This window comes from Chanodichthys erythropterus, chromosome 3, assembly GCF_024489055.1.
Source record: "Chanodichthys erythropterus isolate Z2021 chromosome 3, ASM2448905v1, whole genome shotgun sequence".
Classification (NCBI taxonomy): domain Eukaryota; kingdom Metazoa; phylum Chordata; class Actinopteri; order Cypriniformes; family Xenocyprididae; genus Chanodichthys; species Chanodichthys erythropterus.
The window spans coordinates 3,018,797-3,046,586 of NC_090223.1; the positions used below are offsets into that span (position 1 = coordinate 3,018,797).

Sequence of the window (27,790 nt, forward strand, 5' to 3'; positions counted from 1 at the left end):
CACAGATATCCTCAAGTTTCTCCAGTTTCTCAGTCCTGGTGTGTGTTGATGTTGTTTTCTGAGTGTCCAGCAGGAGGCGCCAGATATCATTATATTGAGATTTTTAGTGTCAGTGATTCGATCACGTGGAACCGAAAGTGAAAGTACATCTGAACAGCAGCTCCACTCCTGGTGAGATCATATTTCCTCTGTTTTATGCACTTACGTTTCTTTTTAGATCAAATAAATCATTAAGTAGAGGCTTGGTTTAGTTTTTATGTTCTGAATGTGTTTGTTTTCATCTTTATAGGCTCGTCGTGGTCAGATTCAGTAAAAATGGCCGTGAGATGTGAAACACTGATCAAGAAACTGTCTGAGATCCGCTCCAGTCCAGATGATCCAGCGATCCGGATTCTTCTGATGGACAGAAACGCTCATCTGCAAACACTGTACTGGGAGAAAATGGATTTATTATGATGAACAATCGTGAAGCTGGCGTATCTTAGGACTGATTCTGATCTAATGTACTCGACTCCGGAACCGATGCTTGTGGATCGAGTCACTGATGAAGATGAAAGAAAACTGCACCTCACACTTTGAAACTCCTGATCTTCAATGGGATTGAGTAGCAGAGGAACAGAAGGACCAGAACTTTCACAGTAATCGGTTCGACACCTTACACTGAATGTAACGGGACTGGAATATAGTGGACTGGACCGAGGAGGCGCTCGATCTCTGCTTGTGTTCATTATACAGGATCATGTCAGACACACACCTGGAGAACATCTGGAAGTCGCCGTGGCGAGCTGAAATGGCATATTTCATTATGAACCTGCGAACTGGTAGACAACAATGGCCTCCGCGTGCGCGTGATCCTGAAGCATTCTGCTTTCAGAAGTGTGCGTCCTCGATGCGCGCGTCCGCGGAACCTGAAGCGGGATGAAAGCGGCGTTACGTCACACGTCTGGGATAAATGGCTCGTGCAAAAACAGACAGACAGGATTCCTGCACTTACTTTGAGGGAGGACCCGATTTAAGGTATGAAATATTTTTTTTTTTTTTAAATACATTTAATTACGGTTGACCGTGAACCGTTTTTTGTAAGTTTTTTATGATTAGCATGGTTATAGTTATTAATTTGAATCAATTTTTTTTATTATTATTATTATCTGGGGAGGATTTAGGCTGATGAATGAGGAATTTCAGAAAGGACAAACATAACAGAAATAGAAACTTCACTTGTCAGTTTAATCTAATGAAAGTATAACTAAAAAAAATGTTTTTATCGTTGCTGTTTGAATGACGATTCAACTTCAGACACATAACTGTAAAAATACGATCACAATAAGCGATGAAATAGAAAAAAAATGAACTAACATTTAAGAAACAGAGCTAACATAGACAGAATTACAGTAAAATATGTCGAGTTTAAATCTTGAAGAAGTATGATTAGTTTAAGACCCCAAAACAACGAGTGTATGAGTGAATTTATTAGTCAAGAGTGCGTTTTTATTTTGATGAAAATCGCCGCCTCCCTTTGCGCGCTCCCGCTACTACGACTCTCTTCTGCTGCTATCTTTCTATAAAGGCAGGAACACACCAAGCCGATGGTCGGCCGTCGGGCAGTTTTTCTTCGTCGGCCGACTAAGTTTTCTCAGTGTGTTCCGCACCGTCGGCTGAAGTTGGTCCTCGTCGGCTTTTTTTCGGCCGATTCGACATGTTGAATCGGCGTTGGAGCTCGTCGGTCCGTCGGGCCATCTGATCATTCTGATTGGCTGTTCAGCTACTGTTCGGAAAGGCGTTTCATCTCACGCAGGCGCAGAACTGACGTGCTGCTTGGCCGTCGGCTGTTTAGCGTCGGTTTGGTGTGTCAGGGCAACTTTGGACACAGACGCTGCCGACGTGAGCCAACCCCACAGTCTGCTTTCGTCGCCACTAGTTCGTCTGCGTCGGCTTGGTGTGTTCTGGCCATAAGAGCCCAGGCTTTGTTGATGCCCTAGGCGAGATTTTAGATATCTCTGATGCTAATGACAGAAAGTCCACTGAGACACTCTTGGGCCATGATAGACCTCAAGAAGGGTTTTTACTTATTACAACACAGAGAAATATGAGAATGGAATGCCTAAAATAGTCTAACAGACAACAAAGGCAACAAAATAAAGGCTGCATATTGCAATTTATTTAGATTTTAACCAGCAAGCTAGTTAATCCAATTAACATACTTCATTTCCATTTTGTGCATACAGTGGAAAATGGCATACTTAAATTATTTTAATTCATGAATGCTAGATTATAGTCCTAGTCATGGTCTCTTTCAAAAGACATTTAGGGCACTTTTTAGTGAATTAAAAGCAAGCAGTGATGTACCTGACATTAAAACAACATTACAGAAACTTACATTTATTTTGAAGAAAATAAAGTCAAATTAAATAAGCAGTTAACTCAAGCAAAATCGTTCACAGTGTCAGTGTTTCAATTTAAGATCTTTAAAAAAAAAAAAAAAAAACTATTTTTAAAATACTGTATAAACATCACGGGCAATTTTATTTTATTCTAACATTTTAATCAGTTCGATAATCGATCAGTACTAAAATTTTTAATTGTCAGTATTTGCTTAATATATGAGTGTAGGAGCACACGATAGTCACAAGAGGGCGAGAAAAAATAAACTTGTGTGGCGCACCCCAGTCTTTTTTGACCCTAGTCATTTTGTGCCCTAATAGGCAACTGCCTATGTCGCCTATGCCACAGGCCGGTGTGGTGCCGAATTCCTACCCTGAATTCCCTACTTCCTCAATTTATTACCCCCCTAGTATTGGTAGGTTTAGGATTAGCTGTGGGGAGGGGTTAGGAATAGGGGTGGGGTTAGGATGAGGCAATCAGATAGCGACTTAAACGAGGGAGGTAATAATTTGGCAGGGAGTCAAAATTCGGCACAACACCTGCCCTAAGCAGCTTTACAGAAAAAAACATTGCAGAACTAATGTCTTATTTTTCATGAGGTCCTCCTTGATCAGTTATTTCAAGATTTATTGAAGAATAAGAGCCTGGTTTCTGCAAAGATGTTCTTTCTCTTCTTATATTTTTCACTAAATGTTAAAGATAAAGGTATTGATAAAGTTGATTTTGTAAAGCGCTTTATTCAATCCTGCCAGACATCTATCGGTTCATCCAGCAGTGTGTTATTCTCCGATAACAACCGCTGAAAACAGATAACACAGGCTCATCCGGGTAACTGAAGTCAGCAGTGCTATACGCCTGATAGGTGTTCTTCATCAAAGTTTTGTGTTAGGTGAGCTAATAAAATATTAAAACTGTCAAATCCATATTTTGTGTTCAGTTTTTTAATTATGTCATCCAGTAGTGTCGTGGATCTCTCTCTCTCGTTTCATACAAAAGCAGCTGCTGACATTTTGCACTATTGTTTTGTACACTGTTGGATTATAAGAAAACAAACAGGTTCGATTTCAGGTATGATTTTTAAAAGGTTTAATCTCAGATCAATATCTCTTATCCCCATAACTATTCATGTGGTGAAATGTCATTTAATAAGTGGTGTGACTGTACCGTCTCCCTTAAATGTCCGTCTAGTTTGAACTTGCCGCACTAGCAACTGCTCTCTCCGCGGAAGCTTTGCGTTTAAAGAGCTAATAAAATATTTAGACTCAGATCAATATTTCGTATCTAATTATTTACTCATGTGGCAAGTAGCCGTGTAATTATTGGGATAATGTACATCCAGCCGGTTGTTATTGCAGAATAAACCCCCTTCAGGCTGATGCAAGTCCTGATCCCCCTGAGGAGTTTATTCTGAGATAACAATTGGCTGGATGTACATTATCCCTTACTGCTACAGTCTTCTTGATGTAGTTAATCCACTTAAAGGTTTAGTTCACTTGAAAATTAATGAAAATTAGCCCAAGCTTTACTCGCCCTCAAGCCATCCTAGGTGTATATGACTTTTTTGATGAACAGAATCTGAGATATATTAATGAATATCCTGACGCATCCGAGCTTTATAATGGCAGTGAGTGTGACCAACGAGTATGAGCTGAAGAAAGTGTCTCCATCCACATTCATCCATCATAAATGTGCTCCACACGGCTCCGGGGGTTAATAAAGGACTTCTGAAGCGAAGCGATGAGTTTGTGTAAAAAAATATTATGAAGTAAAATATCTAGCGTCTGCTAGACCGCCTTCAAGATGAGTTTTCTGCTCGTATAGCATACTGTGTCTGTGTCCACTGAAAATTGGATCAGCTTGGACAAAGAATTTTTGCATATTGCAGTCGATGCCCCAAATGTCAATGTAATGATAAATTATAGAAGGTGATTCTCTTAACATTTTCACTGTTAAATTACCCTTTCCAGAAATGTTTAAATGTTTATTCTGAGAAAACCCTTGTAATGCAATAGAAATATAATGTAGTAATTTGTTCTGTGATTTTAAAACAGGTTCTTCATTGAGTTGAAAGATGCACAACATCAGTGTGTCGTGTGGAGAGATTGAGAGCGCTGTGGGGTTTGTGTTCGTGATTCTGCCTGTGATTCTGAATCAAACACTCAATGATCCTGACTGTGAGCAGAGCTGGTATACAGAGGTGACTGTTACACACACACACACACACACACACACACACACACATCAGGCTCAGCACCAAGGGGGTTAACTTCCTTAACCTTAACTTCCTTTTCTTAGTGCATTTCACACAAGCTCTAAGCGTGTGCAAGTATGCGCTAAGAGCTATTAATGTTGCTGTCTTTTCACTGTGCTGAAATGTCAATCACTATATCATCGTGGCCTATAACTTTGTCAGGAAAAGACCCAAAAGCGGGGATAAATAGCAGCAAAGGCCAGGCCAACAACTCCAGCAGGGCAGAGAGAGAGAGAGTCAGTCAAAACCTCGTAATATCTTTCCAGAGTGTGTAAGGGAACTCGGATCAATAGAAAACTCAAAGGTAATTAAATTACAGTTAATAAGAACCGAATTAAACCGAATTAAATGCAATTTCTGGATCAACATGCACATTCCCAAATTTCTATATATCCCAATTATTGTTAATATGTAATTCATTATTTCCAGGAGCTCATTGCGTCTACCTTCAGTTAAATTGCTAACAGTGATTGTAAATTAATTGCCTAAATTATTACATTATTAGCTAACTGCAGTCTTTAAATTGTAATGCTGACATGCATTCTCTGTAAAGCTGCTTTGAAACGATATGTATCATAGAAAGCGCTATACAAATAAATGTGAATTGAATTGAATAAAGTTCTGATTACTGATATGAGCAGGTAACAAAATCGAAGTTTAAGGCAGTAATTTGGTAAGCACAGCACAAGACACTGATATATGTGAAAAATCAAAACAAGACTTTATTGAACTACTCTAATACACACAAACTAATCTAAAGAAAACACACACACATTCATACAGTTAAAGGGAAATTTGTGAGATTGTTATTGGAAGGTGAATGGAGTCCCCAATTGTAGCTTTAAACAATATTCTTTAACCACAACCTAAGAGAAATTAATATACTAGCAATTCAACCATATAGTCCGTTTCCGGTTACGCTTTGTTTCTCTGCGTCTCGATGCTGGAAACAAAGGACTTTGATCGAGTCAGTGAAGTTCAGTGAAGGTTCTTGCAGGGAAGTTGATGGGTTTTAGTGAGCTCTTGAAGAGGTCTCATGTGCAGGCAGGATGATGGTCTGTCCGCACACGTCAAGGCAATGCTAAAATACATGACATTTGTTTTTAAACAGGTCTGTTAGCTCCACCCTTCCGAGTGTTTTAACCAATCAGATATGGTTTTGGGCGGGTCCTACGCCCAACTCTCTGGTGTCTCGCGTGTGATTAGCATGTCCACCTGGTCCTTTGTTCTCAAACGTTATGGCTTTTGGTCGGCACTTTAAAGAAATTAATTTCCCTAGTTCAAATATGGTACATCTTACACTAATCATTTTTTATCTTCCTGGAGGTTGTTTCTTTATGGCCTGTGGTGCCTGTGGCCTTGGGATGTCTCTGCAAGCCTGAGTTTCCTGATAAAGATTGCGGATTTACACCTTTACACCCATTCAGGAAAAATTTGCGAGCTACAGTGAACTCCGATTCCACCGGTTCAGTTTTGGTTAATTGCAACAGCGGCTTGATCTTGTTCACGTCCAGAGAAATGGAGCTGTCAGCATTCATGACACACAGAGCCTCTACCAGCTGGGTATTTCTTTCGCTAATGGTGATGAGATTTCCTTCAGCACGACATCCAAAGTGCTAAAGAATATGCGTTTGCACTCTCTTTTGTCTCCATCATGTAGACCCACTGTGCTTTCAACCACATAATCCTGCATGGTTTTGTTAATTTGTTCATTTGAGTCTTTGTCGTTCGCGTGTTGGTGTGGCAAGAGTGCTTGAAACCTGGTGATATTCACATTCACTCCACAGGTTTTCAAACTCTGCATCACATCGTAGATGTTCAATACACTCAAAGGTGCTGCGGACTAGCTGGACACTGGTGTACAGATCAGCAGCCTCAGATTGCAACAGTTTATTTGAAGGATCGAGGAGGCCCAGGATTTTATGGCTCATATAAGCTATGAACCTGAAGCTTGGCTCGGTTGTGGCTGCGGTTATGAGTGAGTGGATTCGATCTCGATTTCACAATGACTGACACTGTAGCGAGGTGCCCAGTCCATCTCTGAACAAGCAGTCTTTTCAGTTTTTCACCAGTGTATTGTGCTGACACAGTGGGTTTCTGAAAAAAAATGTGTAAAGGGAATTGCACTCATTGAAAAAGTCCAGTGCACATATGGCACTTCACAATTTAATTTGTCTTGAAGTAATTTTTGCTTTCCACCATGTTTTCCAGACATATCATTGGCACCGTCGTAACACTGACTTAAAATCTCTTCAAGGCTAAGGACAACATTAGATATTTCAGAGATAACTAGTTCAGTTATGGTCAAGATGTCACATTGTTTGCTTGTAGTCATTTTCAGCAATCACACACGACAACTGTCATCAACAAATCTCAGTATAAACTAAATGTTTTCACACCCAGTTGGGACTTTCGTTCCATCTACTTTAAGGGTGTACCACGAATCACCAATCTCCTTCACAATGTGCTCTGTGACAATCTTACTCATTAGAGATATGAATTGGTTCTGGATGTCATGGGACATATGCGTGGCATTATGTGTAATTGTGCTGAATGCTTTTTGTCCTTTTTCAGCGTGTACTCTAATGAGGCTTAGAACATTCAGCGGAGTGATTCAGAAATCAGGTGAGTGAATCAAAGTGAGAGAAAGAAAGTGGGTTTGACTGAATCACATGATCATTCAGGTTTCAGACTGGCTCTTCAGGTGGCTCTTTTCCACCAGAATGGTTCATGTTCTGGAGCCAGAGTCTGTTCTCGGCCTCAGGGATCCTGAATCTGATCCTGAATCTGCTGTCCAAATGAAGCTCAGATCTGATGAATCTGATTCACTGAATCATTCTGAATCTGAGCAGATCAACGGCTCGTGTCCAGAGGATCATCCTGTCATTACTTGTCTGGCAACATAATACAGCGCTTTTAGTCGTTTCTGCGGATCTGTGTGAGCAGGAATCATCTGATAACTGTACACGAGAAAACTTTTCTGTCTTTAATATATTGTTGTTGTCGTATGAATGCACTCTTTTAACATTTGTACTTTTTTATCATTTACTGTCAAAATAATAGAAAAGAACCAACTGACCACATTAGATTTGTTGTTTTAAATTAAAGGGATAGTTCACCCCAAAAATGAGAAGATGTTGAAGAATGTCAGTAAGCAGACAGTTGACGGTAACCATTGACTAATATAGGTTACCATGTCTGAACTTCCTAGGATAGTAGTTTACGCTGTAGTAACAGAAATGGAAATGGGAATTGTGAATATTTCACTGGTCTCTAAAATATATTCAAGATAATGAATTCATGAGATGAGATTTTAACTTTTTTTAAGAAATCTTCAATGCAAAAATGATGAAAAGCCAATGCAGGTGGACGACCCCATAAAGTGCCTCATTTTGTTTTTTTAATATTCCCTTTCATGCAGTGTGTGATATATGATAATATAATGTATATTGCTGTCTGTGAATAAAAACATTCAGTTGAAAGTGTACAATAAAGTTATTGTCTCTCAAAAGAAAGCAGTAACACGTTTGCAAACCTGGACATATATTGTTTCAAGAATCATGACAGATGATATTATTACAGACACAGAAGCTTTTCTGCAGGGAAACCCTGAATGACCATATATGAACTGAACTTCCGTAGACACACCCATCTTATAGCTATAACAGCAGTGCAGATTCATGCTCTTTCACATTGATTATGTCACTGATACTCTTTCTAAAGGTACATTTAAGAGTGCATGTTAGATGGTACCAAAAGTACACATATTAATACCTTTATAAAGGATCCAGTCCCAGTGACAGATTTAAACATTTATAATCTGACAGTGAACTCAGGTTTGTGTAGGAGGAGGACTAGAAAGTCTAAAGAATGATCTGTATAGTGCTGATATTGACTGATGTGTGTATGATCTGAAAGCTTCGATTGATTTTGAGAACAGCTGATATGGTTTGGGATTTATGGTGTCAGGGGTTTTGTGAATGTAGTCTAAAAATTTGGCTTTGAGAAAATGAGTGAATGTTTATTTTTAAAAAACACTTCTCATGCAGTAATTGGTTTAAGAGGCTTCCTGTTTTCTCTGTTGTTTTCTTTCAGAGGCGAGTGTGTTTCTGTCCTCAAAACATGATTGTCTTTCATTTCCTCAGGCTGGGCATCTCTGTGTTTAAATTTGAATAATTTGAGCTGCAGTTCATCAGGACAATAAACACAATCACGAGTCAATCCTTCATTAGCACTAGCAGTGATGCTAACAGCTGAACAAGTAAAACAAGACTCTGTTCTGTTGAAGCTCATCTCAGATCGTCTCTCTAGAAAGCAGCAAATCTCTGTGGATTCACACATACAGACACATAATGGAGAACAGAGGGAAATCTGATATATGGTCGTTCAAATGTTTTCTAAATCAACTTCAATACGCTTAAGAGTTCAAATGAGGATATTTATGACTAAGACAGGAGACACTGAATTTCAGGAATAACCCATGTTTCACAATCACACAAAACACTTAACTCACATCTGAAGGTGTGAACTTTGGTGGTCTGAGTGTGACTAAACGTGGTTTCAAATGTGAATCTACGTCACCGTTGATTTAGTGACTGTCACTCTTAATGTGTATTATTGAGGACAACATTCTCCAAAACTATGATTTCACAGACATTATCAAGGACTTTCACAGTCAATGTTGATGCTGGGAAATCTGAGGATAGTATTTTTCTGAAGAACAGTGATCAGTTTAACTCACTCATGAACACTCATAACAAAACAGTTTGTCACAATAACAACATCAGTTTACGTCATTCACAGATATCACTTCCCTTTCCTGCAGCTCTGCGAATGTGTGTGTTCAATAAAGACAATATGATTATGATTGTGTGACTTTGATCAGATGACATTTCCTGACAATTAATGCAGAAAACCAGTGAATTCCAAAGATCATCACAATATTAAGCATAACTCTCAGTTTTTATGGGTATAAATAGCAACACCTATAATAGCAGACAGAGCACAATACCTTGCTAACCGTTTAGCCCTTTTTTGGGCATCCCAAGCTGTTGAAGCCCCTTTACTACCAGCCTGTGTGTATGTCCTAAGCTGCCAAATATGAAAACAAGAAATCGAGCCCGATAACCTATCTCTGAAATGATGTTTAAAAGTGGTTGGTATTCAACAGCTTTACTCATAAAGGCTTCCTCCATACTGGAGTCAAAAGTGCAAGCAACCTCCGAAATGAACACTTCTCTAGACTCCTCATTAACCACAACAACATCAGGTGTATTAGCCGACAGATGTGAGAAAGTTTCAAAGTTACTATTGCAATACTGAAACATATATAGTTTGTTCATCCTTCGCTAACTATCAGTAGAGCTGGTGAATGATGGTGTAAAGCCCAAGTATACTTTACAAATGCTGATACTATACAAAGTATAAGCCCAATTTTTGAGACCGCAGAGGGTGCGCGTACAACAGCGCATGCGCAAGTGACTCGAGTGCTTGAAAATCCACTAGACAGCGCTCACGTTTAATATAAAGGCTACTTTGTTAGGCTCGCGCGCCCAACTGTGCGCGAGATGGAGCGGAATTATTTTTACACATCTGTCCTGATACAGCTTTGTTTAATTTGATCTTCTTGATTAAAAACTCCAGCACATGGTGGAGTTGACCAATGACGTTCTTTAAAGTTGCTTCTGATAAAATAAATTGAGAAATAATGTCACACTGCATTTAGTGCAAGTATTCAAGTATTGTGGATCTGATGGGTCAGTCATGGAGTCACTTTAAACAGTCCGTGTTGTTATGACAATGATCAAGAATACTTTCAGTAAGATTAAAATAGCTAGCTGACTAGATCATGTTAAACCAGGAAACAGTGTAAAGTGAAAGCATAACACGATCACAGTCACACACAGCGCTCCTCTCTTCTCATTGGCTATCAGTTTATTACGTTATTTCTCGTGTGTCTCTTCTCATTGGTTATCAGCTTATTACGCAATGTTTCTCGTGTGTTTGGGTTCCCCTCTCTTTGCCCATATTGGCTCATATACCAAACAAGCGGTGCAAGAGGAATTTCTTTCTGCTCTTATCAACTTTGTCCCAGCAGTTCGCTTAAGGTATGACACATGTTCAGTAGCTGATATCCGTTTTAATAGGCAACAGTTTCATTGTCAACTGTTTTATGACTTGTTATATTGTCAAATGATTATATTTATGAACAGTGGCGGACTGGAACAGTAAATCAGGCCGGGAATTTGACTCCACCCCAGGCCACCTCTGCTGCTGCAGTCACCACCACCAAATTCATGTGTCCACCAGCCTGCTAAACTTATAGGGTAACCCTGTTAGTTGATGTAACAGGTAGACTACCATTCATAATATGAATGGATAAATAAATAAACCCTCAAAAACTCACTAGGAATAGACCATCTATACCACACCAAAGACAAATATAAAATTGGCTTACACATTTTAAGAAGGGATAATAAAAGATACATATTCACATGTTAAAATATTTATATTTTATATATTTCCAATGCTCAACTCAAGTATATCAAAAGTATCAGAAACACAAACAAAAACAACACAAACACAAAACAAACGGTTCGGTTTGTTTCATAGTTTTAGAGTCACGGTTTCGGTACCGTTGTTGCTATATTTATGGAAAAACTATACTTTCAAATATATATATATATTTTCTCATATTATTTAGAATATTCTAACTACAAAAAAACAGCACAATTAAATATAATAGATTAAAGATACAAATAAAATAAACTGACTTCAGTTTTTTTTAGGGAGGTCTGGCATTAGTTTTTAGGTACTGAAATTGAATAAAGTAATAATGTAAAACAGCATTGCATTTTGGACTATACATTAAAGATTATTCTTTATTAAAGTTACAAAAGCTTTTTAATCAAGAGCAGTGAGTGATTTCTTCGTTGTTGCTGTTCAATTAATATAATTCTGTCACTTTAAGAGAATGCACTGATACAGTGTTCGTATTTAACAAGAGTGAATGGTTTGTCCACGGTTTTATTTTATTTTTTTCATCACTGTTGTTGTAATGTCTGGGAACCCAGAATGTTCATCCATCAACAGAAACATATATTAACTGAACCCTGATTGTTTTACGTGTTATTTATATTAAACCATATTACAGATGCTTCGTCAGATTTAAGTAGAACAGCGGTCCGAGCGCGTGCCGAACCGAGTGTGGAGAACCGAACCGATCGATTTTTTTCCCCACCATTGGTAAATATTATGTAAATGTAATTCTGACCGACCTGTTCCCTTACCGGCGAACATGGCTGGGATTTTGCAGCAACTTGCTGCGTCTGTGGCCAGGGCTTTTCTCATTTTTATGCGTTCCCTCTCTGCTCCTCCTTTGCGTTTACGCTCCATTTTTTGCACTATTTTTCAAGATAAAGCCTGCCTCTGTATATAGCCAATTACGCAGCGCTTCGCTGATGTTGGGTCATGTGGTGTCATTTTCACTCCGCGATCGCCTGATTCGTAGATTCATAAGTGCGTCAATTAATTCGCAGTTGCATACACGTCAGTCTGATCGACAGCACAGCGGCAGCCGGCAGGCCAGAATAACCATCAGGCCACCGGGAAATGTCCCGGTGCTCCCGACGGCCAGTCCGCCCCTGTTTATGAAGTTCACGTGTAAAATGTTTTCGTGTGCCTTCTTTGACTCGATGCGGCTCTGATTAAGCGCAATGTTTAACTCCTCTGTCAGAAAATCATGGTTTTTATTAGAGTAATATATGTGTCAGTATTTTTGTCTGCTGTAAACCATGATCTGTAGATCTGTCCTTAAAATAATGACTTTAAATTTTTTAAAGCGCGAGGACGTAAAAGTCTAAAATATCTTAAATGGTTCAAAACGTTTGAAATGTCCGTATCCTCTCAAATAATTCATAATCTCGTGGTTTCGTGCAAATAAAATTGTATTATTTACATCAAAGTCTGGGCACAATATGCTTTACATTAAACGAAACGTTTACACACTTTTATGCAAAAATGTTATGTTTTTAAAGTAAGTTTTTTATTGGGATTTTTTTATTGGGATCGGCAGATACCCGTGCCAACACTGACAGTCAAAGGGTTAACACTCAGCGCTTTACCCGTGTGTGTGTGTGTGTGTGTGTGTGTGTGTGTGTGTGTGTGTGTGTGTGTGTGTGCAGCGTAAACTTTCGATTTACTTCAACCAATCACAGTGAAGTGTGTTCGCAGATTGTGTTTATGCGTTTCATTTCAAGCAGACGTCATCGAGCATATCATTTCCAGAAATGCTACGTAATTGTTGGACTTGATCCAGCGCTGCACAGACTGATCGGTGTATGACATCAAAGTACCGCGAGAGCAAAAGCATACGGAGCGTCTGTTCTGTAATCACTCTCGCGGTACTTTGATGTCATACTACGATCGGTCTGTGCAGCGGCGCTTTAGGTCTCCCCTGTGCCAAAATGAAAACACGAGCTGAAGTCCAGCGTGTTTCCGGAAGAAAATATTTCAGTTTTCTGCTCTCGTTACTTATTTTGACTAAGGATCCATCGATTCAGTCTATTCAAATGGTGATACGATAGTCGTGAAGTTATAAAGTTTTAGCAAAGTTATAACTGTTATAAAGTTTTTGCACTTTTATGCTCAGCATTAGTTTTTCACACTTTGATAGTTTTGCGCCATAAAGGATAGGATATTACAAGACTTAAGAATTGTTTAAATGGATTATGATATTTGGAAGTTAGTATGGAAATATTCTAATAACGATGTGAATAAATCGAGTTTCAGTCAGTCAGTGAGATCTGAGCTGATTTACTCACACATTGTTTTTCTGAAACATTTTACATTTTAACATCCTCGTTTCCTCCCAAACTAATTTTTCTACTGTATCCATTTTTTTTTTTTTGCTGACTATTATGAAGGTTCTGTTTAGAATAATTAAGGTTTACTCATTTGTAGCACAAATGGATTTGTATTTTTATTGTTTGTTTGTTGTTGTTGTTGTTAAAGTTGTCCAGATTTTGCAGTAGAGATCTATACTTTCACTTTCATTATTTCATAGTTACAGCGCCCTCTTGTGTCAAACATATAAACGTACTTTAATCTAAAATGTGATGCTTTGTAAGGAAAAGATTAAAATTGAGGTTATTTGTTGAAAACATCATATTTTAAGAGTTATTTTCACTGGTTTAAATGGACATCACTACAGCTTTTCCACATTTGTGTAAATGTTTGTTCTTCAACACGTCATTCAATGTTAATATACTGCAGTCATTTGGTTCTTTGTTTAAAACATTTATCTTCTGTTTTCAGCACTGGAACATGAACACAATCAATAAAACATGTGGAGAGATTCAGACTGAAGAAGGGTTTGAATACAGACTTCTGTCTAATATACTGAATCAAACCAGTGATGACTGTGAGCAGAGCTGGTATTCAAAGGTGAGTGTGTGTTTCTGTCCTCAAACTACACCATGACACACACATATACTTGTATATGTGGATTACGGGGACTCTCCATAGGCGTAATGGTTTTTATACTGTAAAAACTGTACATTATATCTCCCTACACAACCTCTAAACCTATCCATCACAGGAAAATGTATGCGTTTTTGAATTTCAAAACACTCTTTAGTATGTTTTTTGATACAGGAACTGTCCTCATAAACCATGTTTACGTGCTGACGTGAATCACAGAGTGCTGATATTTGATATTGTGATACAACATTTTTTTTTAGTGTGTTATCACTGTATTCTGTGTAGAGCATTATGACAGAGAGATCACCTGAGCGAGAATTTCCTGCATCTGATAAAAAAATCCTGCTTCAAGTCAATATCCATAATATCCATTACAAAAATCAGTTGGAAATCCGCAAAAGAATTTATCTTTGTCCTTTTAACAGTTAAGGGGATTTCACACAGCGCTAAAACAACTTCCTTGTTTAGTGTTATGACATTCGGTAATGGTGCTGGATTCGTTGGTTTTGCTATAACCACGTGATCTGCCTAAAAAATACTCTTAAAACTACATTCGTTATTTGCAAAAATATGGTGGATTTGCTCGACCGCCATGAGAGTCGCTGCAAGCGGAGTGACACAAACGCTGAAACGGTTCCAGTGCTAATAATAAAGTATTGTACAGCTGGAGACGGCTCTCAGCCAATCAGATTCAATGAGTGGGTTTATGGATAGTGTAGTGAAGGAGCATAGTATATCGAGTCATCATTTAGTCTCATAGAAAACATCTTGTTTTTGTGCGGCCTAACTAATTTTACTATCTTTGTAAGGACATTCATTTCTAACCAAAACATTTCTGTCCTTAGACTACACCATCATACTCACTCAGATACATTACTTGATCCTCTTGTGTTTGATTTCTCCAGGACGGGCGTCTGTTAGCAGATCCATCAGATCCACACAAACTGATGTATCCTGTGACGTCTGTAAAATCTGATCGACTCGTCACATCTTACTGTGTGGATGAACTTCATCATGAGATTCAGTGTCATTTTAAAAGAGTAAATCAACTCAATCTCTCTCAACATTCATCTGTTTTCATATTTAAACACAGAAATGATGATCATGTTCTTTTGATTTAATTACGAATCATTAGAGCTGCAGTTCAACATGAACACAAACTCACACAGTAATGAATCCTTCATGAACACTAAACACTGCTCTGATGATTCTTTCTTTCATTTCAGATCACACATGAGACCGTGTTCAGAGGTGAGAGAGACCGAGAGAATCTTACTGTTTTTGGTCCATTAAAATTAAAGTCTTAAGAGGTTTGGAGTGACATGAAGGAGAGGAAATGATGACTGATATTCACTTCTGATACACTTCAAACACATTCATTACTGTGAGAATCTGCCTTGACATTATTACAGACATTCATTAAAGAGACACACACATATATGTCCTGATTCAGATCAGACTCTGTGTTGAAGTGAATCTGTCCTGATTCAGATCAGACTCTGTGTTGAAGTGAATCTGTCCTGATTCAGATCAAACTCTGTGTTGAAGTGAATCTGTCCTGATTCAGATCAAACTCTGTGTTGAAGTGAATCTGTCCTGATTCAGATCAGACTCTGTGTTGAAGTGAATCTGTCCTGATTCAGATCAAACTCAGTTGAAGTGAATCTGTCCTGATTCAGATCAAACTCTGTGTTGAAATAAATCTGTCCTGATTCAGATCAGACTCTGTGTTGAAGTGAATCTGTCCTGATTCAGATCAAACGCTGTGTTGAAGTGAATCTGTCCTGATTCAGATCAGACTCTGTGTTGAAGTGAATCTGTCCTGATTCAGATCAAATGCTGTGTTGAAGAGAATCTGTCCTGATTCAGATCAGACTCTGTGTTGAAGTGAATCTGTCCTGATTCAGATCAAACTCTGTGTTGAAGTGAATCTGTCCTGATTCAGATCAAACTCTGTGTTGAAGTGAATCTGTCCTGATTCAGATCAGACTCTATGTTGAAGTGAATCTGACCTGATTCAGATCAAACGCTCTGTTGAAGAGAATCTGTCCTGATTCAGATCAGACTCTGTGTTGAAGTGAATCTGTCCTGATTCAGATCAAACTCAGTTGAAGTGAATCTGTCCTGATTCAGATCAAACTCTGTGTTGAAATAAATCTGTCCTGATTCAGATCAAACTCTGTGTTGAAGTGAATCTGTCCTGATTCAGATCAAACTCTGTGTTGAAGTGAATCTGTCCTGATTCAGATCAAACTCTGTGTTGAAATAAATCTGTCCTGATTCAGATCAAACGCTGTGTTGAAGTGAATCTGTCCTGATTCAGATCAGACTCTGTTGAAGTGAATCTGTCCTGATTCAGATCAAACGCTGTGTTGAAGAGAATCTGTCCTGATTCAGATCAGACTCTGTGTTGAAGTGAATCTGTCCTGATTCAGATCAAACGCTGTGTTGAAGTGAATCCTGATTCAGATCAGACTCTGTGTTGAAGTGAATCTGTCCTGATTCAGATCAAACTCAGTTGAAGTGAATCTGTCCTGATTCAGATCAAACTCTGTGTTGAAATAAATCTGTCCTGATTCAGATCAAACTCTGTGTTGAAATAAATCTGTCCTGATTCAGATCAAACGCTGTGTTGAAGTGAATCTGTCCTGATTCAGATCAGACTCTGTTGAAGTGAATCTGTCCTGATTCAGATCAAACGCTGTGTTGAAGAGAATCTGTCCTGATTCAGATCAGACTCTGTGTTGAAGTGAATCTGTCCTGATTCAGATCAAACTCAGTTGAAGTGAATCTGTCCTGATTCAGATCAAACTCTGTGTTGAAATAAATCTGTCCTGATTCAGATCAGACTCTGTGTTGAAGTGAATCTTCTGTAAGTGAATCATGATGATTATGAATGTGTTTTTCAGTTTTTAATGACACAGACTCCAGCAGCGGATCGACGCAAACTCCAGATTCACGTGAGTTCAGATGATGAAAGATCACATATAAGAAACACCAAAGTTTAGAGAAAGAGAAGAATTTTTTTTTTAATATATAGTTGATTCATTCAGATGATTGTATTTTGTTGTTGATTGTCTAGATCAGATCTGATTTTATTTTGTATGGCTTGTTTAGATCAGTTCTGGTGGATTTCTGCTCTTTTCTTCATCATGATTGTTCTTCTGCTCTTGATCTGTTTCATGCTGCGTAAAAGGATCTTCAGGTGAGTCACGAGTGATTCATTGTGTTTTGAAATAGTCATGGAAACTAGATTATGAGTCTGACTTTATAAGTGAAAATATTATTTATCATTTTACTTTATCAAACCATGGAATATCTGACATGAAGTCATATTTAATGAAGAAATCAGTGTAGAAAATATTTGAACATAACAGTATATAATCAGATTCAATCTGTTTTCAGCTGTGTTTCGAGAGCAGTGACACGAATCTTCCAGCACAGTGATTCAGAAAACAGGTGAGTGAATCAAACTGACAGAAAGAAAGACTTGAAGTGAGTTTGAATCACATGATCATTTCTGAATCAGATGGATGATGTTTTAAGTGTCAGTTCAGACTCTGTGAATGAATCTGAATGTGTTTCTCTCAGGGATCCTGAAGCTGGAGTCCAGATGAATCTCAGATCTGACGCTCCTGATTCACTGAATCAATCTGAATCTGAGCAGTTAAACGGCTCAGTGTCCAGAGCATGATCAGTGTGAATCAGCTCAGGTCATGATTCACTCAAACTCAGGGCTGAATGTCTTTGACATTATGAGCTTCTCAACTCTGTTCATCCCTCATCTGTTAACGCCGCAACATTTTAAAGACTCGATCTGAGACCCTGCTGATCTTAGACACTCCCATAAATTCTGTTTTTAAATGATATATTCATCATTTCATCTTCATCAGTTGCTCTTCATCATGTCACAGACAGATCAGTGAAACACTTTCAAACATGTTATGGAGATTTTTATGAGCTCAGAAACATTAAAGCATTTGTTCTGTAAACTTACTGACAATGAGAGACACAGATCTCTATTGAAATAATGTGTACTGAGAAAATAATACAAATACATTCATGACACGGGAAACAGAATCCATTTCAACCATTTACAGTCAATCACATTTAAACCACTTTTTCACTCATTCTCATTTACCCATTTATACTATTTATATATTTTGTATTGTTACATTTCTTGCTCTTGTAATGCTTTGTAAGTTGTCTAACTGTAACGAAGGCGGGACTCAGAGTAAGATCCACATGCAAAGCTTTATTAAATGTTGAGCGTGGTCGTACAGGCATGGTCAGACGGGGCGAACAGGAACATCAGAGACAGGCAGAATCGTAGTCAGAGAACAGGCAGAGGTCAAAAGGCAGGCAGCTAACAATCACAGAACTGTAGAACCAGACAGGGATCAGCAACAGGAACCGGAACAGACAGGGAAACAGAAACAACGCTTGGAAATGTCACACAGGGAAAACAAGACCTAGCAGTGAGGTGATGTGTGTAAGAGTCTTTTATAGTCCTGGTAATGAGCTGCAGCTGGGTGTGGTGATTAGTGATTAGTGTTAAGTGTGTGCAGGTGAGTGACAGAGAGGTTGATGGGAGATGTAGTCCGGGAACTGACAGGAACAGACGGTGATCATGACATAACGCCCCCCTCCCGGAAGGCACGTCCTCGCGGCGTAAAAGGAACAGCTAGGGAGGGAGGGTGGGTGCATTGGAGACCTGCATGCAGACAGGAACGGGGTCCCCAATGCAGGTCCAGGAGCCTCGGGCAGCCACGGCGGGTCAGGAGGCTCAGGCGGCCACGGCGGGTCAGGTGGCTCGGGCGGCCACGGCGGGTCAGGAGCCAAGGGCGTGGTGGGTCAGAGTCCATTAGTGACCACAACAAGTTGCAAACCAAAGGTGGCCGGGCATGGTCCCCACCCACAAGCTCCCCACCCTTGGGTATACTGCCCCCCCCCAAAAAGTTCTTGGGGATTTCAGCAGGGTCCTTAGTGGGTTCGTGGACAGAAGGCCTGGGTGGCGCCAGCAGGGCAAAACGCTTGGGCAGCGGCAGCGGCAGGGCAGGCGGCGGCGGCAGGGCTGGCCAAGCATGCTCAGTGGCCATATCAAGGAGAGCGGACAGCTCAGTGATGGCAGCAGGCTCATGCTGGGGCTGCTCTGAGATGACAGCGGGCTGCTCGGGCTGCTCTGGGACGACAGTGGGCTGCTCGGGCTGCTCTGGGACGACAGCGGGCTGCTCGGGCTGCTCTGGGACGACAGCGGGCTGCTCGGGCTGCTCTGGGACGACAGCGGGCTGCTCGGGCTGGCAGACTGCTCCAAAGTCAATAGGGCTCGAGTTCCTCAATGCACGCATGACAGCCAAGACATAAAAAGTGAGCACAGCCCTCTGGGCCAGGACAGGACAGACCAGGAGAGCAGGCTGCGCTGGAGCGGACTCACTGGCTGGAGCGGGCTCACTGGCTGGAGCGGGTTCTGGAGCGGACTCAATGGCTGGGACGACCCCTTCTATTCCAGACACTGAAGGGGCAGCCATCTTGCCCGTGGGCACTGGTGAAACGGCCATCTCGTCCTTCGCATCCAGAGAGTTTGAGTGCGTAGCAACCGGCAGACTCGAGCTTGAGTGCGTTGAAACAGACAAGCTTGAGTGCGTTGAAACAGACGAGCTTGAGTGCGTTGAAACAGACGAGCTTGAGTGCGTTGAAACAGACGAGCTTGAGTGCGTTGAAACAGACGAGCTTGAGTGCGTTGAAACAGACGAGCTTGAGTGCGACGCAGCCGGCGGGCTCGAGAGCGACGCGGCTGGCTGACTTGAGAACGAAGCGGCTGGTGTATGCTTGGGAATACCAGCCGCTCGTGCTGAAATCAGTGGAGGATCGTTCACACTGGACAACAATCCTCTCCGCTGTCGAACGGATCTAGAGACGTGACGGGACTCTGGGCGATCAGCGGAGACGTGACATTGCTCTGGGCGATCAGCGGAGGCGTGACGTTGCTCTGGGCGATCAGCGAAGACGTGACTTGGCTCTGGGAGATCAGTGAAGACGTGATGTGAAGTCGTAGTGCCCGCCATTTTGTGAGTGTTCTCTGATGCTGAAGCGCCGGCCATTACGTGGTTTACTACGGTGTCGCATTTCCCCGCGACACCCACAGTAAAACGTGAACCAACGGTAAGCAGGGCAAAGTCCAAGAATTCCATAAACGTCCCTCGGGGACCATTGGCGATTAAATAACCCTCAAGAGGTTCATTTAGTCCATAAGCAAAAAAGTCAATGAGGGCACAGTCCGGTAAATCAGAAAAATGGGCAATGTCCAGGAATTTCTGGATATGAACCTCCAGGGTGCAGTTACCTTGACGAAGGCTGACCAGATGTGTTGCGGGATCCATGCTGGGACTAGGACGCCCAACAAAGCTGCTGGATCTTGGTGTGGCTAGGTCTTCTGTAACGAAGGCGGGACTCAGAGTAAGATCCACATGCAAAGCTTTATTAAATGTTGAGCGTGGTCGTACAGGCATGGTCAGACGGGGCTAACAGGAACATCAGAGACAGGCAGAATCGTAGTCAGAGAACAGGCAGAGGTCAAAATGCAGGCAGCTAACAATCACAGAACTGTAGAACCAGACAGGGATCAGCAACAGGAACCGGAACAGACAGGGAAACAGAAACAACGCTTGGAAATGTCACACAGGGAAAACAAGACCTAGCAGTGAGGTGATGTGTGTAAGAGTCTTTTATTGTCCTGGTAATGAGCTGCAGCTGGGTGTGGTGATTAGTGATTAGTGTTAAGTGTGTGCAGGTGAGTGACAGAGAGGATGATGGGAGATGTAGTCCGGGAACTGACAGGAACAGACGGTGATCATGACACTAACCTTGTGATTTTCCTTGTCTTCGTGAATGAGATGAAGGAGATCGTCTCCCTCTTTAGGATTTTATAAGATGAACCGTTATGAATTTTGTAATCACTCTTGCTGTACATTATGCTGATCAGATGAAGTCTGAGCAATAAACTATGCTCATTTTTATCATCTCGTCGTCTCCTGCTTCCTATGTGAATTACAAGTCCGACTCTCTAACCATTGGGCTACAACTGACCCTTAGAGCGAACAGAAAGCGACCTGAGACGAGAGGAGAGGAGGTTTTGGTTACCAGACTATTACTAACAGATATTTTAGAATTAGATCTAAAAAAAACAACTCATTTTTTAATGGCACTTTTGTTGCTACTTGGGTACATGCAGATTAAAATAATGTTTTTGTTTGCGTTCCTGAAATTATTTCACTTTCATATTTTGACTTTGAACAGTCATCGTTCAATGCATTCTGATCACTTGGTGAAACAAACACTGGTTTCTCTCCACAGTGAAATTGAGTGAAATATTGAAACATGCAGAGTCTGTAACCTACGGCACACGCACCGATGTTAGTCAAAGAGAGCGTTAGTTATGAGTCTGGTTATTCACACAGTAAACCACAGTGACGCAAACACACACACACACACACACTGAGGACACAATAGGGTCAATCTCTGAATCTGTTATTCAGAGTCTGATTAAAACCTGAAAATACCCTGAAAACCTCAAAAACTGTTTTCCAGATTTTAAGATTCTGCACTGATTGTGTTTCTAAAATAAGCATCTTTGTGATTGATCATGTGCTGCTGTGGAAAAGCATGCAAGTGCTTTGTGTGTGAAAAATAAATGAATTGCTGAAGGTGACTTGTGGCTGCTTTCTTCAGGAAAGAGGAGAATTTGGTCAGCTACAGCAATATTTGTCCAAAAACAATATTGAACCCGTTCCAATCTGCATTCCGATCCGGACACCGCACAGACACTGACAAATGACCTTCTTACTTCTGCTGATACGAGTGTTTGGAACATTTAAGTCCTGCTAGACATCAGTGCTGCTTTTGACACCATATGTCCCATCATCCTCCTTGATAGGTTGTGTGCTTTGTCAGTCATCTCTGGGTTGTGTTTAAATGGTTTAAATATTATCTCTCTGATCGTTTTCAGCATGTTTGCCTGGGAAAAAACAAATGAGTTCAGCAGGGCGTCCCACAGGGGTCAGTACTCGGACCCATTTTGTTTTGCATCTATATGTTGCCTCTTGGTGACATCATTAGAAAGTATGGTCTGGGGTTTCACTGTTACGCTGATAATGAAACGCACGTGAAGTTCACAAAATAAATAACAGAATAGCATCCAAATACATCGCCAATATGGAAACGTTTGGATTCGTGCCGAATAAATTCACTTTAATTGCTTTAGCCTAAATTAATTCATTTAGGCTTGGTTGTACTTACATTTTTAAAATTCTTGTTCTGCTCTGAAAACCGTTAAATTAAAAACAGATTTTTTTGTGGAGAAAAAGGGTAAGTAAAATAGCTGTTTTTAGTGTTTATGTTTGCACATTGTAACATTTTGCTTCATTCACCGGTATTATTTCTGAATTTAATCAAATGTGACACATACATGACTGACTCATATGTTTGTTTGTTTGTTTGTTTGCTCACATGTGTAGCTTTTTTACCATGTAGCAAACTATAGTAGGTTATTTATAAGTTAAAATACTTACTGTTGGTTAATGGTTAACCAGTTACAGTACAGTACACCATACAAAAATCTGTCTTAAAAATAACCCAACCTGCTGGGTTGTTTTATTTAACTCAACTATTGTTTAAAAATTACTGTATTACTTGCTTAAAATGAATCCAAAATAGGTTGGAAATAAACATTTAATAATAAATTGAATAAATAATAGACCATTTGTTATATTGCTTATTAAAAGTAAATATGTGTGGTTTTTAATTTCCACACTTTTTTGGATGCATTTTAAGCCAGCCATATAGTAATATTTTAAATAAATCAGTCTGATTCTGAGTAAAATAAGAGTGAATAAATACATTTATTAAGCATTTCTAATATGTGAGCTTTGAAAATAAATCCCACCACCATGTCCCTTCAAGAGCTCTGTAATATTTCATGTTAGTTAAAAAAATATATAAATAAAAAAAAGGGAAACGGGGCGGAGGGTCGGGCTGGGTAAATGTTGCTGTGCAGCCACATTTCTAGCTCTTCCTGTGGTCTCGTATGGAAGGCCATTTCAGCATAAAAACGTTCCAGCGTTACTCGTCGTAATTATATTTTTACTAGTAACAATTAAATTAAAGAGCTCTATAATTTAATTTGTACTAGTAACAATTGCAATTATAGAGCTCTATAATTCATTTTTTTCTAGTAACAATTATGATTATAGAGCTCTATAATTCATTTTTTACTAACAATTATGATTATAGAGCTCTCTAATTGAATTGTTACTAGTAACAATTACAATTAGAGAGCTCTACAATTCATTTATTACTAGTCATATGTCTCCATTGACTTCCATTCATTTTTAATTATAGAGCTCTGTAATTCAATTGTTACTAGTAACAACTGGGATTATAGAGCTCTCTAATTGAATTACAGAGCTCTCTAATTGAATTGTTACTAGTAAGAATTAAGTTACAGAGCTCCATAATTCAGTTCTTACTAGTAACAATTAGAATTAGAGAGCTCTGTATTCGGCGACATATCATTATGCTAATCGTGCCTTATGCATATTCAACTGGGGTCATTGGCGTAACTTTGTTTTACAAAGTGGGTGGGACAAGAATGTGTATGGGGGGGGGGTATGTTGTATTATTATTACAATAATAATAATAATATGATATTAAAATTATAAATGTGTTCAAATATGATAGTTTTCCTACATCTGCTATAATACAATGTCGTTAGTCTCGAGAGTATGTACATTAGTTAATAAATATGACGATCCGCCTCTGATAATTCAATGTCCTGATGGACTAGTGGCAGTTTCTCTGTTTAGGGTGCAAGAGGTTCCCGGTTCTAATCCAACCATGTGTAAAAAAAAAATTTCTCATTAAAACCAAATATTTTCATCAGTGATTGTATATCAAGAGCAGAGACACGTTTATATGTATTTTGTTTTTTGTGATTTCAACGTATCGAATAGAGAGTCTCCGCAACAGCGATAGATTGAACTGCTAATCCGTGTGCACGAGCGCTGTGAACCCTGTTGCACGCGCCTCTGATAACAGTGACAACGAGCACTCAACAACATAATTTCAAAAACAACACATCCCAGCGCCAAATCGCCTATTATTAACACAAATTGATAATCAACTAGAGGTGTTTATTTTGTATTAGATATCCGCGATAATCATTCTATTATTGCATAACAATACTAAACACTGTAAATATTTAAAAATGAATTTATACTCCTTAATATCAAGTTTGTCAAAACACTTTGGGTGGCTTAGGGCATTTCACCCTATATTATGTCCAGTGACATGGAGTGTTCTTGGCTCTTAGCTTTACCAATATACAAAGGTGAATGAATCCAACGACTAAATATAGGCTTTCATCTCAGGCATCATCTTAATTTTGCTTTAATGTGAACATGATTAATATGTTACCCAAGTCTGTAAAATATTTCAGGATACTTTAGAACCACAGGGCTTTTATTTTGAAACGCACTTTTGTAGGCGGGAAATCTGCAATCTGTTTTGCATCTCATGAATAGGAGTTTTTACTAGTAATAATACAATTATAGAGCTCTGTAATTAGAATTGTTACTAGTAAGAATTGAATTAAAGAGCTCTCTAATTCAGTTTTTACTAGTAACAATTACAATTAGAGAGCTCTATAATTCAGTTTTTACTAGTAACAATTGAATTAGAGAGCTCTCTAGTGGAATTGTAGAGCTCTGCAATTGGATTATTACTAGTAACAATTGAATTACAGAGCTCTGCAATTGAATTCTTACTAGTAATAAATGAATTGTAGAGCTCTCTAATTGGAATTGTTACTAGTAAAAACTGAATTATAGAGCTCTACAATTCAGTTGTTACTAGTAAGAATACAATTGCAGAGCTCTATAATTCAATTAGAGAGCTCTACAATCATAATTGTTACTAGTAAAAATTGAATTATAGAGCTCTATAATTGTAATTGTTGCTAGTACAAATTAAATTATAGAGCTCTTTAATTTAATTGTTACTAGTAAAAATATAATTACGACGAGTAACGCTGGAACGTTTTTATGCTGAAACGGCCTTCCATAGTCTCGTGAATCCCCTACATCAGTGGTTCTCAAACTTTTTTCCCAGTGGGCCGCACAATGGTCCAAGTGCAAGTCTCAAGGTCCGCAAATAATTTACATATGACGTCACCAATGCAAACCAATCAGATTTAATGTTATGGTATTAGCAGATAATACTATTATACCAAGATGTTGCACACAATAAATAACAAATTAAAACTAACTTACTGACATTAGCTTTACAATAATTATCAGTAATGCTCAATGAACACACAAACTGTATCACTTTAACTTGCTATTTAACTCATTATGACTCTCTTCAACAGCATCGCAATAGTCACCAAACAATCACATAAATGCCTTAATAAGCAAATGTTACTCAGCTCTTTTTACAAACAACACTGAGCGCACTGTAGGCTAATTACAATCTCTGACGATATCAAGCATTCTGTCATGTCGCAATCCCTCGCGCAGCATCGGATCCGCGAGCGCGCGCAGAGTTGGGCTCATCCAGCCGCGGGTGCGCTGATGCGGTTATTTTTACTGATTTAAAATACATCAAACAAACACATCGAATTCACAGTTCAGTCTTTTGAAATTGTAGGTTTTGCTTGTCAAGTACTTTACTACAGAGCAAACAGGAAGGCCCATCTCTGATTCTTCCATTCTTCTTACCTTTACTGCTGATACTGCGACTCATCTTGTTTGCATGTGTTCCTTCATTTTATCTTCCACATTTAGCTTTTCTCCTTTAATAACAAATTTGACCATTTTGAGGCTTAAATTTACAAAATCAATGGCTACTGTTTGAATTCTTCCTAAGCGCGCACTTGTGTTTGTTTCTTTAACTGAGTGATTGCGTAATTAGCCTACATTGCCTGATATCTGAAAATAATAAATGCTCACCAAAATTATTTTATATGACAGATAAAGCATTATAGCTCATTTCTATTTATTTAATTTACTTTAATTTAAATTTTAAAACAAAAATAAATTGTATGCTATTTATTATTATTATTATTATTATTATTATTATTATTATTGTGGTCGGCATAGTGTCACGCCCCTACCGTGTTTCACGCATATGTTTTCACGCCCCTACCGTGTTTCACGCCCCTTAACCTTTCCACCAATCACCGACACCGTTAGTCTGCTCAGACTTCTGCCTTGCCACAGTCTGATCTTGGGACTCCCAACCAACGATGTATGTGAACTCAGGTTTATATTACCCCACGATGTAATATAAACAAGTACACACCATCACACACACACACACACACACACACACACACACACATAAACACACAGATATACATTATTTAATCCTCTTAATTTGGAGCAGGATTGGCGTCTGTTAGCAGATCCATCGAATCCACACAAACTGATGTATCCTGTGACGTCTGTATCATCTGATCGACTCGTCACTTCTCGCTGTGTGAATCTGATTCATGAGATCATCTGTGATTCTGCTGATGGAGTAACTTATCTTGATTTGTCTCTCAACACATTTATATTCTCATATTTAAACCAAACAGAAATTATGATGTTCTTACCTGTACAGATGCATCAGAAACATAAACACAATAAACTTTTACAGCATTAGTCAGTTAAGAAACACACAATAAACTCTTACACCATTAATTGATTAATTCCTAATGAACTTTATTAATTAATCTCTAAGTATTTTTTCTTTCATTACAGACTCATTTCAGTTGTGAGAGCATCTTCAGAGGTGAGTAAAAACATCAGACTGTCCTGATTCAGATCAAACTCTGTGTTGAAGTGAATCTGTCCTGATTCAGATCAAACTCTGTGTTGAAGTGAATCTGTCCTGATTCAGATCAGACTCTGTGTTGAAGTGAATCTGTCCTGATTCAGATCAAACTCTGTGTTGAAGTGAATCTGTCCTGATTCAGATCAAACTCTGTGTTGGAGTGAATCTGTCCTGCTTCAGATCAAACTCTGTGTTGAAGTGAATCTGTCCTGATTCAGATCAAACTCTGTGTTGGAGTGAATCTGTCCTGCTTCAGATCAAACTCTGTGTTGAAGTGAATCTGTCCTGATTCAGATCAAACTCTGTGTTGGAGTGAATCTGTCCTGCTTCAGATCAAACTCTGTGTTGGAGTGAATCTGACCTGATTCAGATCAAACTCTGTGTTGAAGTGAATCTGTCCTGATTCAGATCAAACTCTGTGTCGAAGTGAATCTGTCCTGCTTCAGATCAAACTCTGTGTTGAAGTGAATCTGTTCTGATTCAGATCAAACTCTGTGTTGAAGTGAATCTGTCCTGATTCAGATCAAACTCTGTGTTGAAGTGAATCTGTCCTGATTCAGATCAAACTCTGTGTTGAAGTGAATCTGTCCTGATTCAGATCAAACTCTGTGTTGAAGTGAATCTGTCCTGATTCAGATCAAGCTCTGTGTTGAAGTGAATCTGTCCTGCTTCAGATCAAACTCTGTGTTGAAGTGAATCTGTCCTGATTCAGATCAAACTCTGTGTTGAAGTGAATCTTCTGTAAGTGAATCATGATGATTATGAATGTGTTTTTCAGTGAGGAATGAAACTGAAGCGACTCTAAAC

At 39.2% G+C, this 27,790-nt stretch overlaps 1 protein-coding gene across 3 annotated transcripts; it reads left to right on the forward strand.

Moving 5' to 3' along the window:
* The first annotated feature begins 112 nt into the window (after positions 1 to 112).
* Positions 113 to 27,790, forward strand: LOC137015830 (uncharacterized). 3 transcript variants are annotated; one of them, XR_010894059.1, is made up of 10 exons: positions 113 to 171; positions 290 to 1,017; positions 4,434 to 4,579; positions 13,949 to 14,077; positions 15,019 to 15,153; positions 15,340 to 15,364; positions 17,023 to 17,073; positions 17,231 to 17,318; positions 26,552 to 26,941; positions 27,762 to 27,790. XR_010894059.1 is itself a non-coding variant. In XM_067380732.1 (10 exons), exons 3-10 carry the CDS (start codon positions 4,454 to 4,456, stop codon positions 17,805 to 17,807), a joined length of 711 nt encoding a protein of 236 aa, XP_067236833.1. In that variant the 5' UTR covers positions 113 to 171; positions 290 to 1,017; positions 4,434 to 4,453; the 3' UTR covers positions 17,808 to 18,211. The 3 variants fall into 3 exon arrangements, 2 of the variants coding, with proteins under 2 accessions (XP_067236833.1, XP_067236834.1); XM_067380732.1 differs by lacking the exons at positions 26,552 to 26,941; positions 27,762 to 27,790 and adding exons at positions 17,519 to 17,572; positions 17,705 to 18,211; XM_067380733.1 differs by lacking the exons at positions 113 to 171; positions 290 to 1,017; positions 26,552 to 26,941; positions 27,762 to 27,790 and adding exons at positions 7,208 to 7,258; positions 17,519 to 17,572; positions 17,705 to 18,211 and having other exon boundaries at positions 4,443 to 4,579.

Coding starts and splice junctions, on each gene's coding strand:
- LOC137015830 (XM_067380732.1), top strand. CDS start 4,454: ATGCACAACATCAGTGTGTCGTGTGGAGAGATTGAGAGCGCTGTGGGG. Junction 4,580..13,948: donor AGCAGAGCTGGTATACAGAG/GTGACTGTTACA, acceptor TTCTGTTTTCAG/CACTGGAACATGAACACAAT. Junction 15,154..15,339: donor TTCAGTGTCATTTTAAAAGA/GTAAATCAACTC, acceptor CTTTCATTTCAG/ATCACACATGAGACCGTGTT.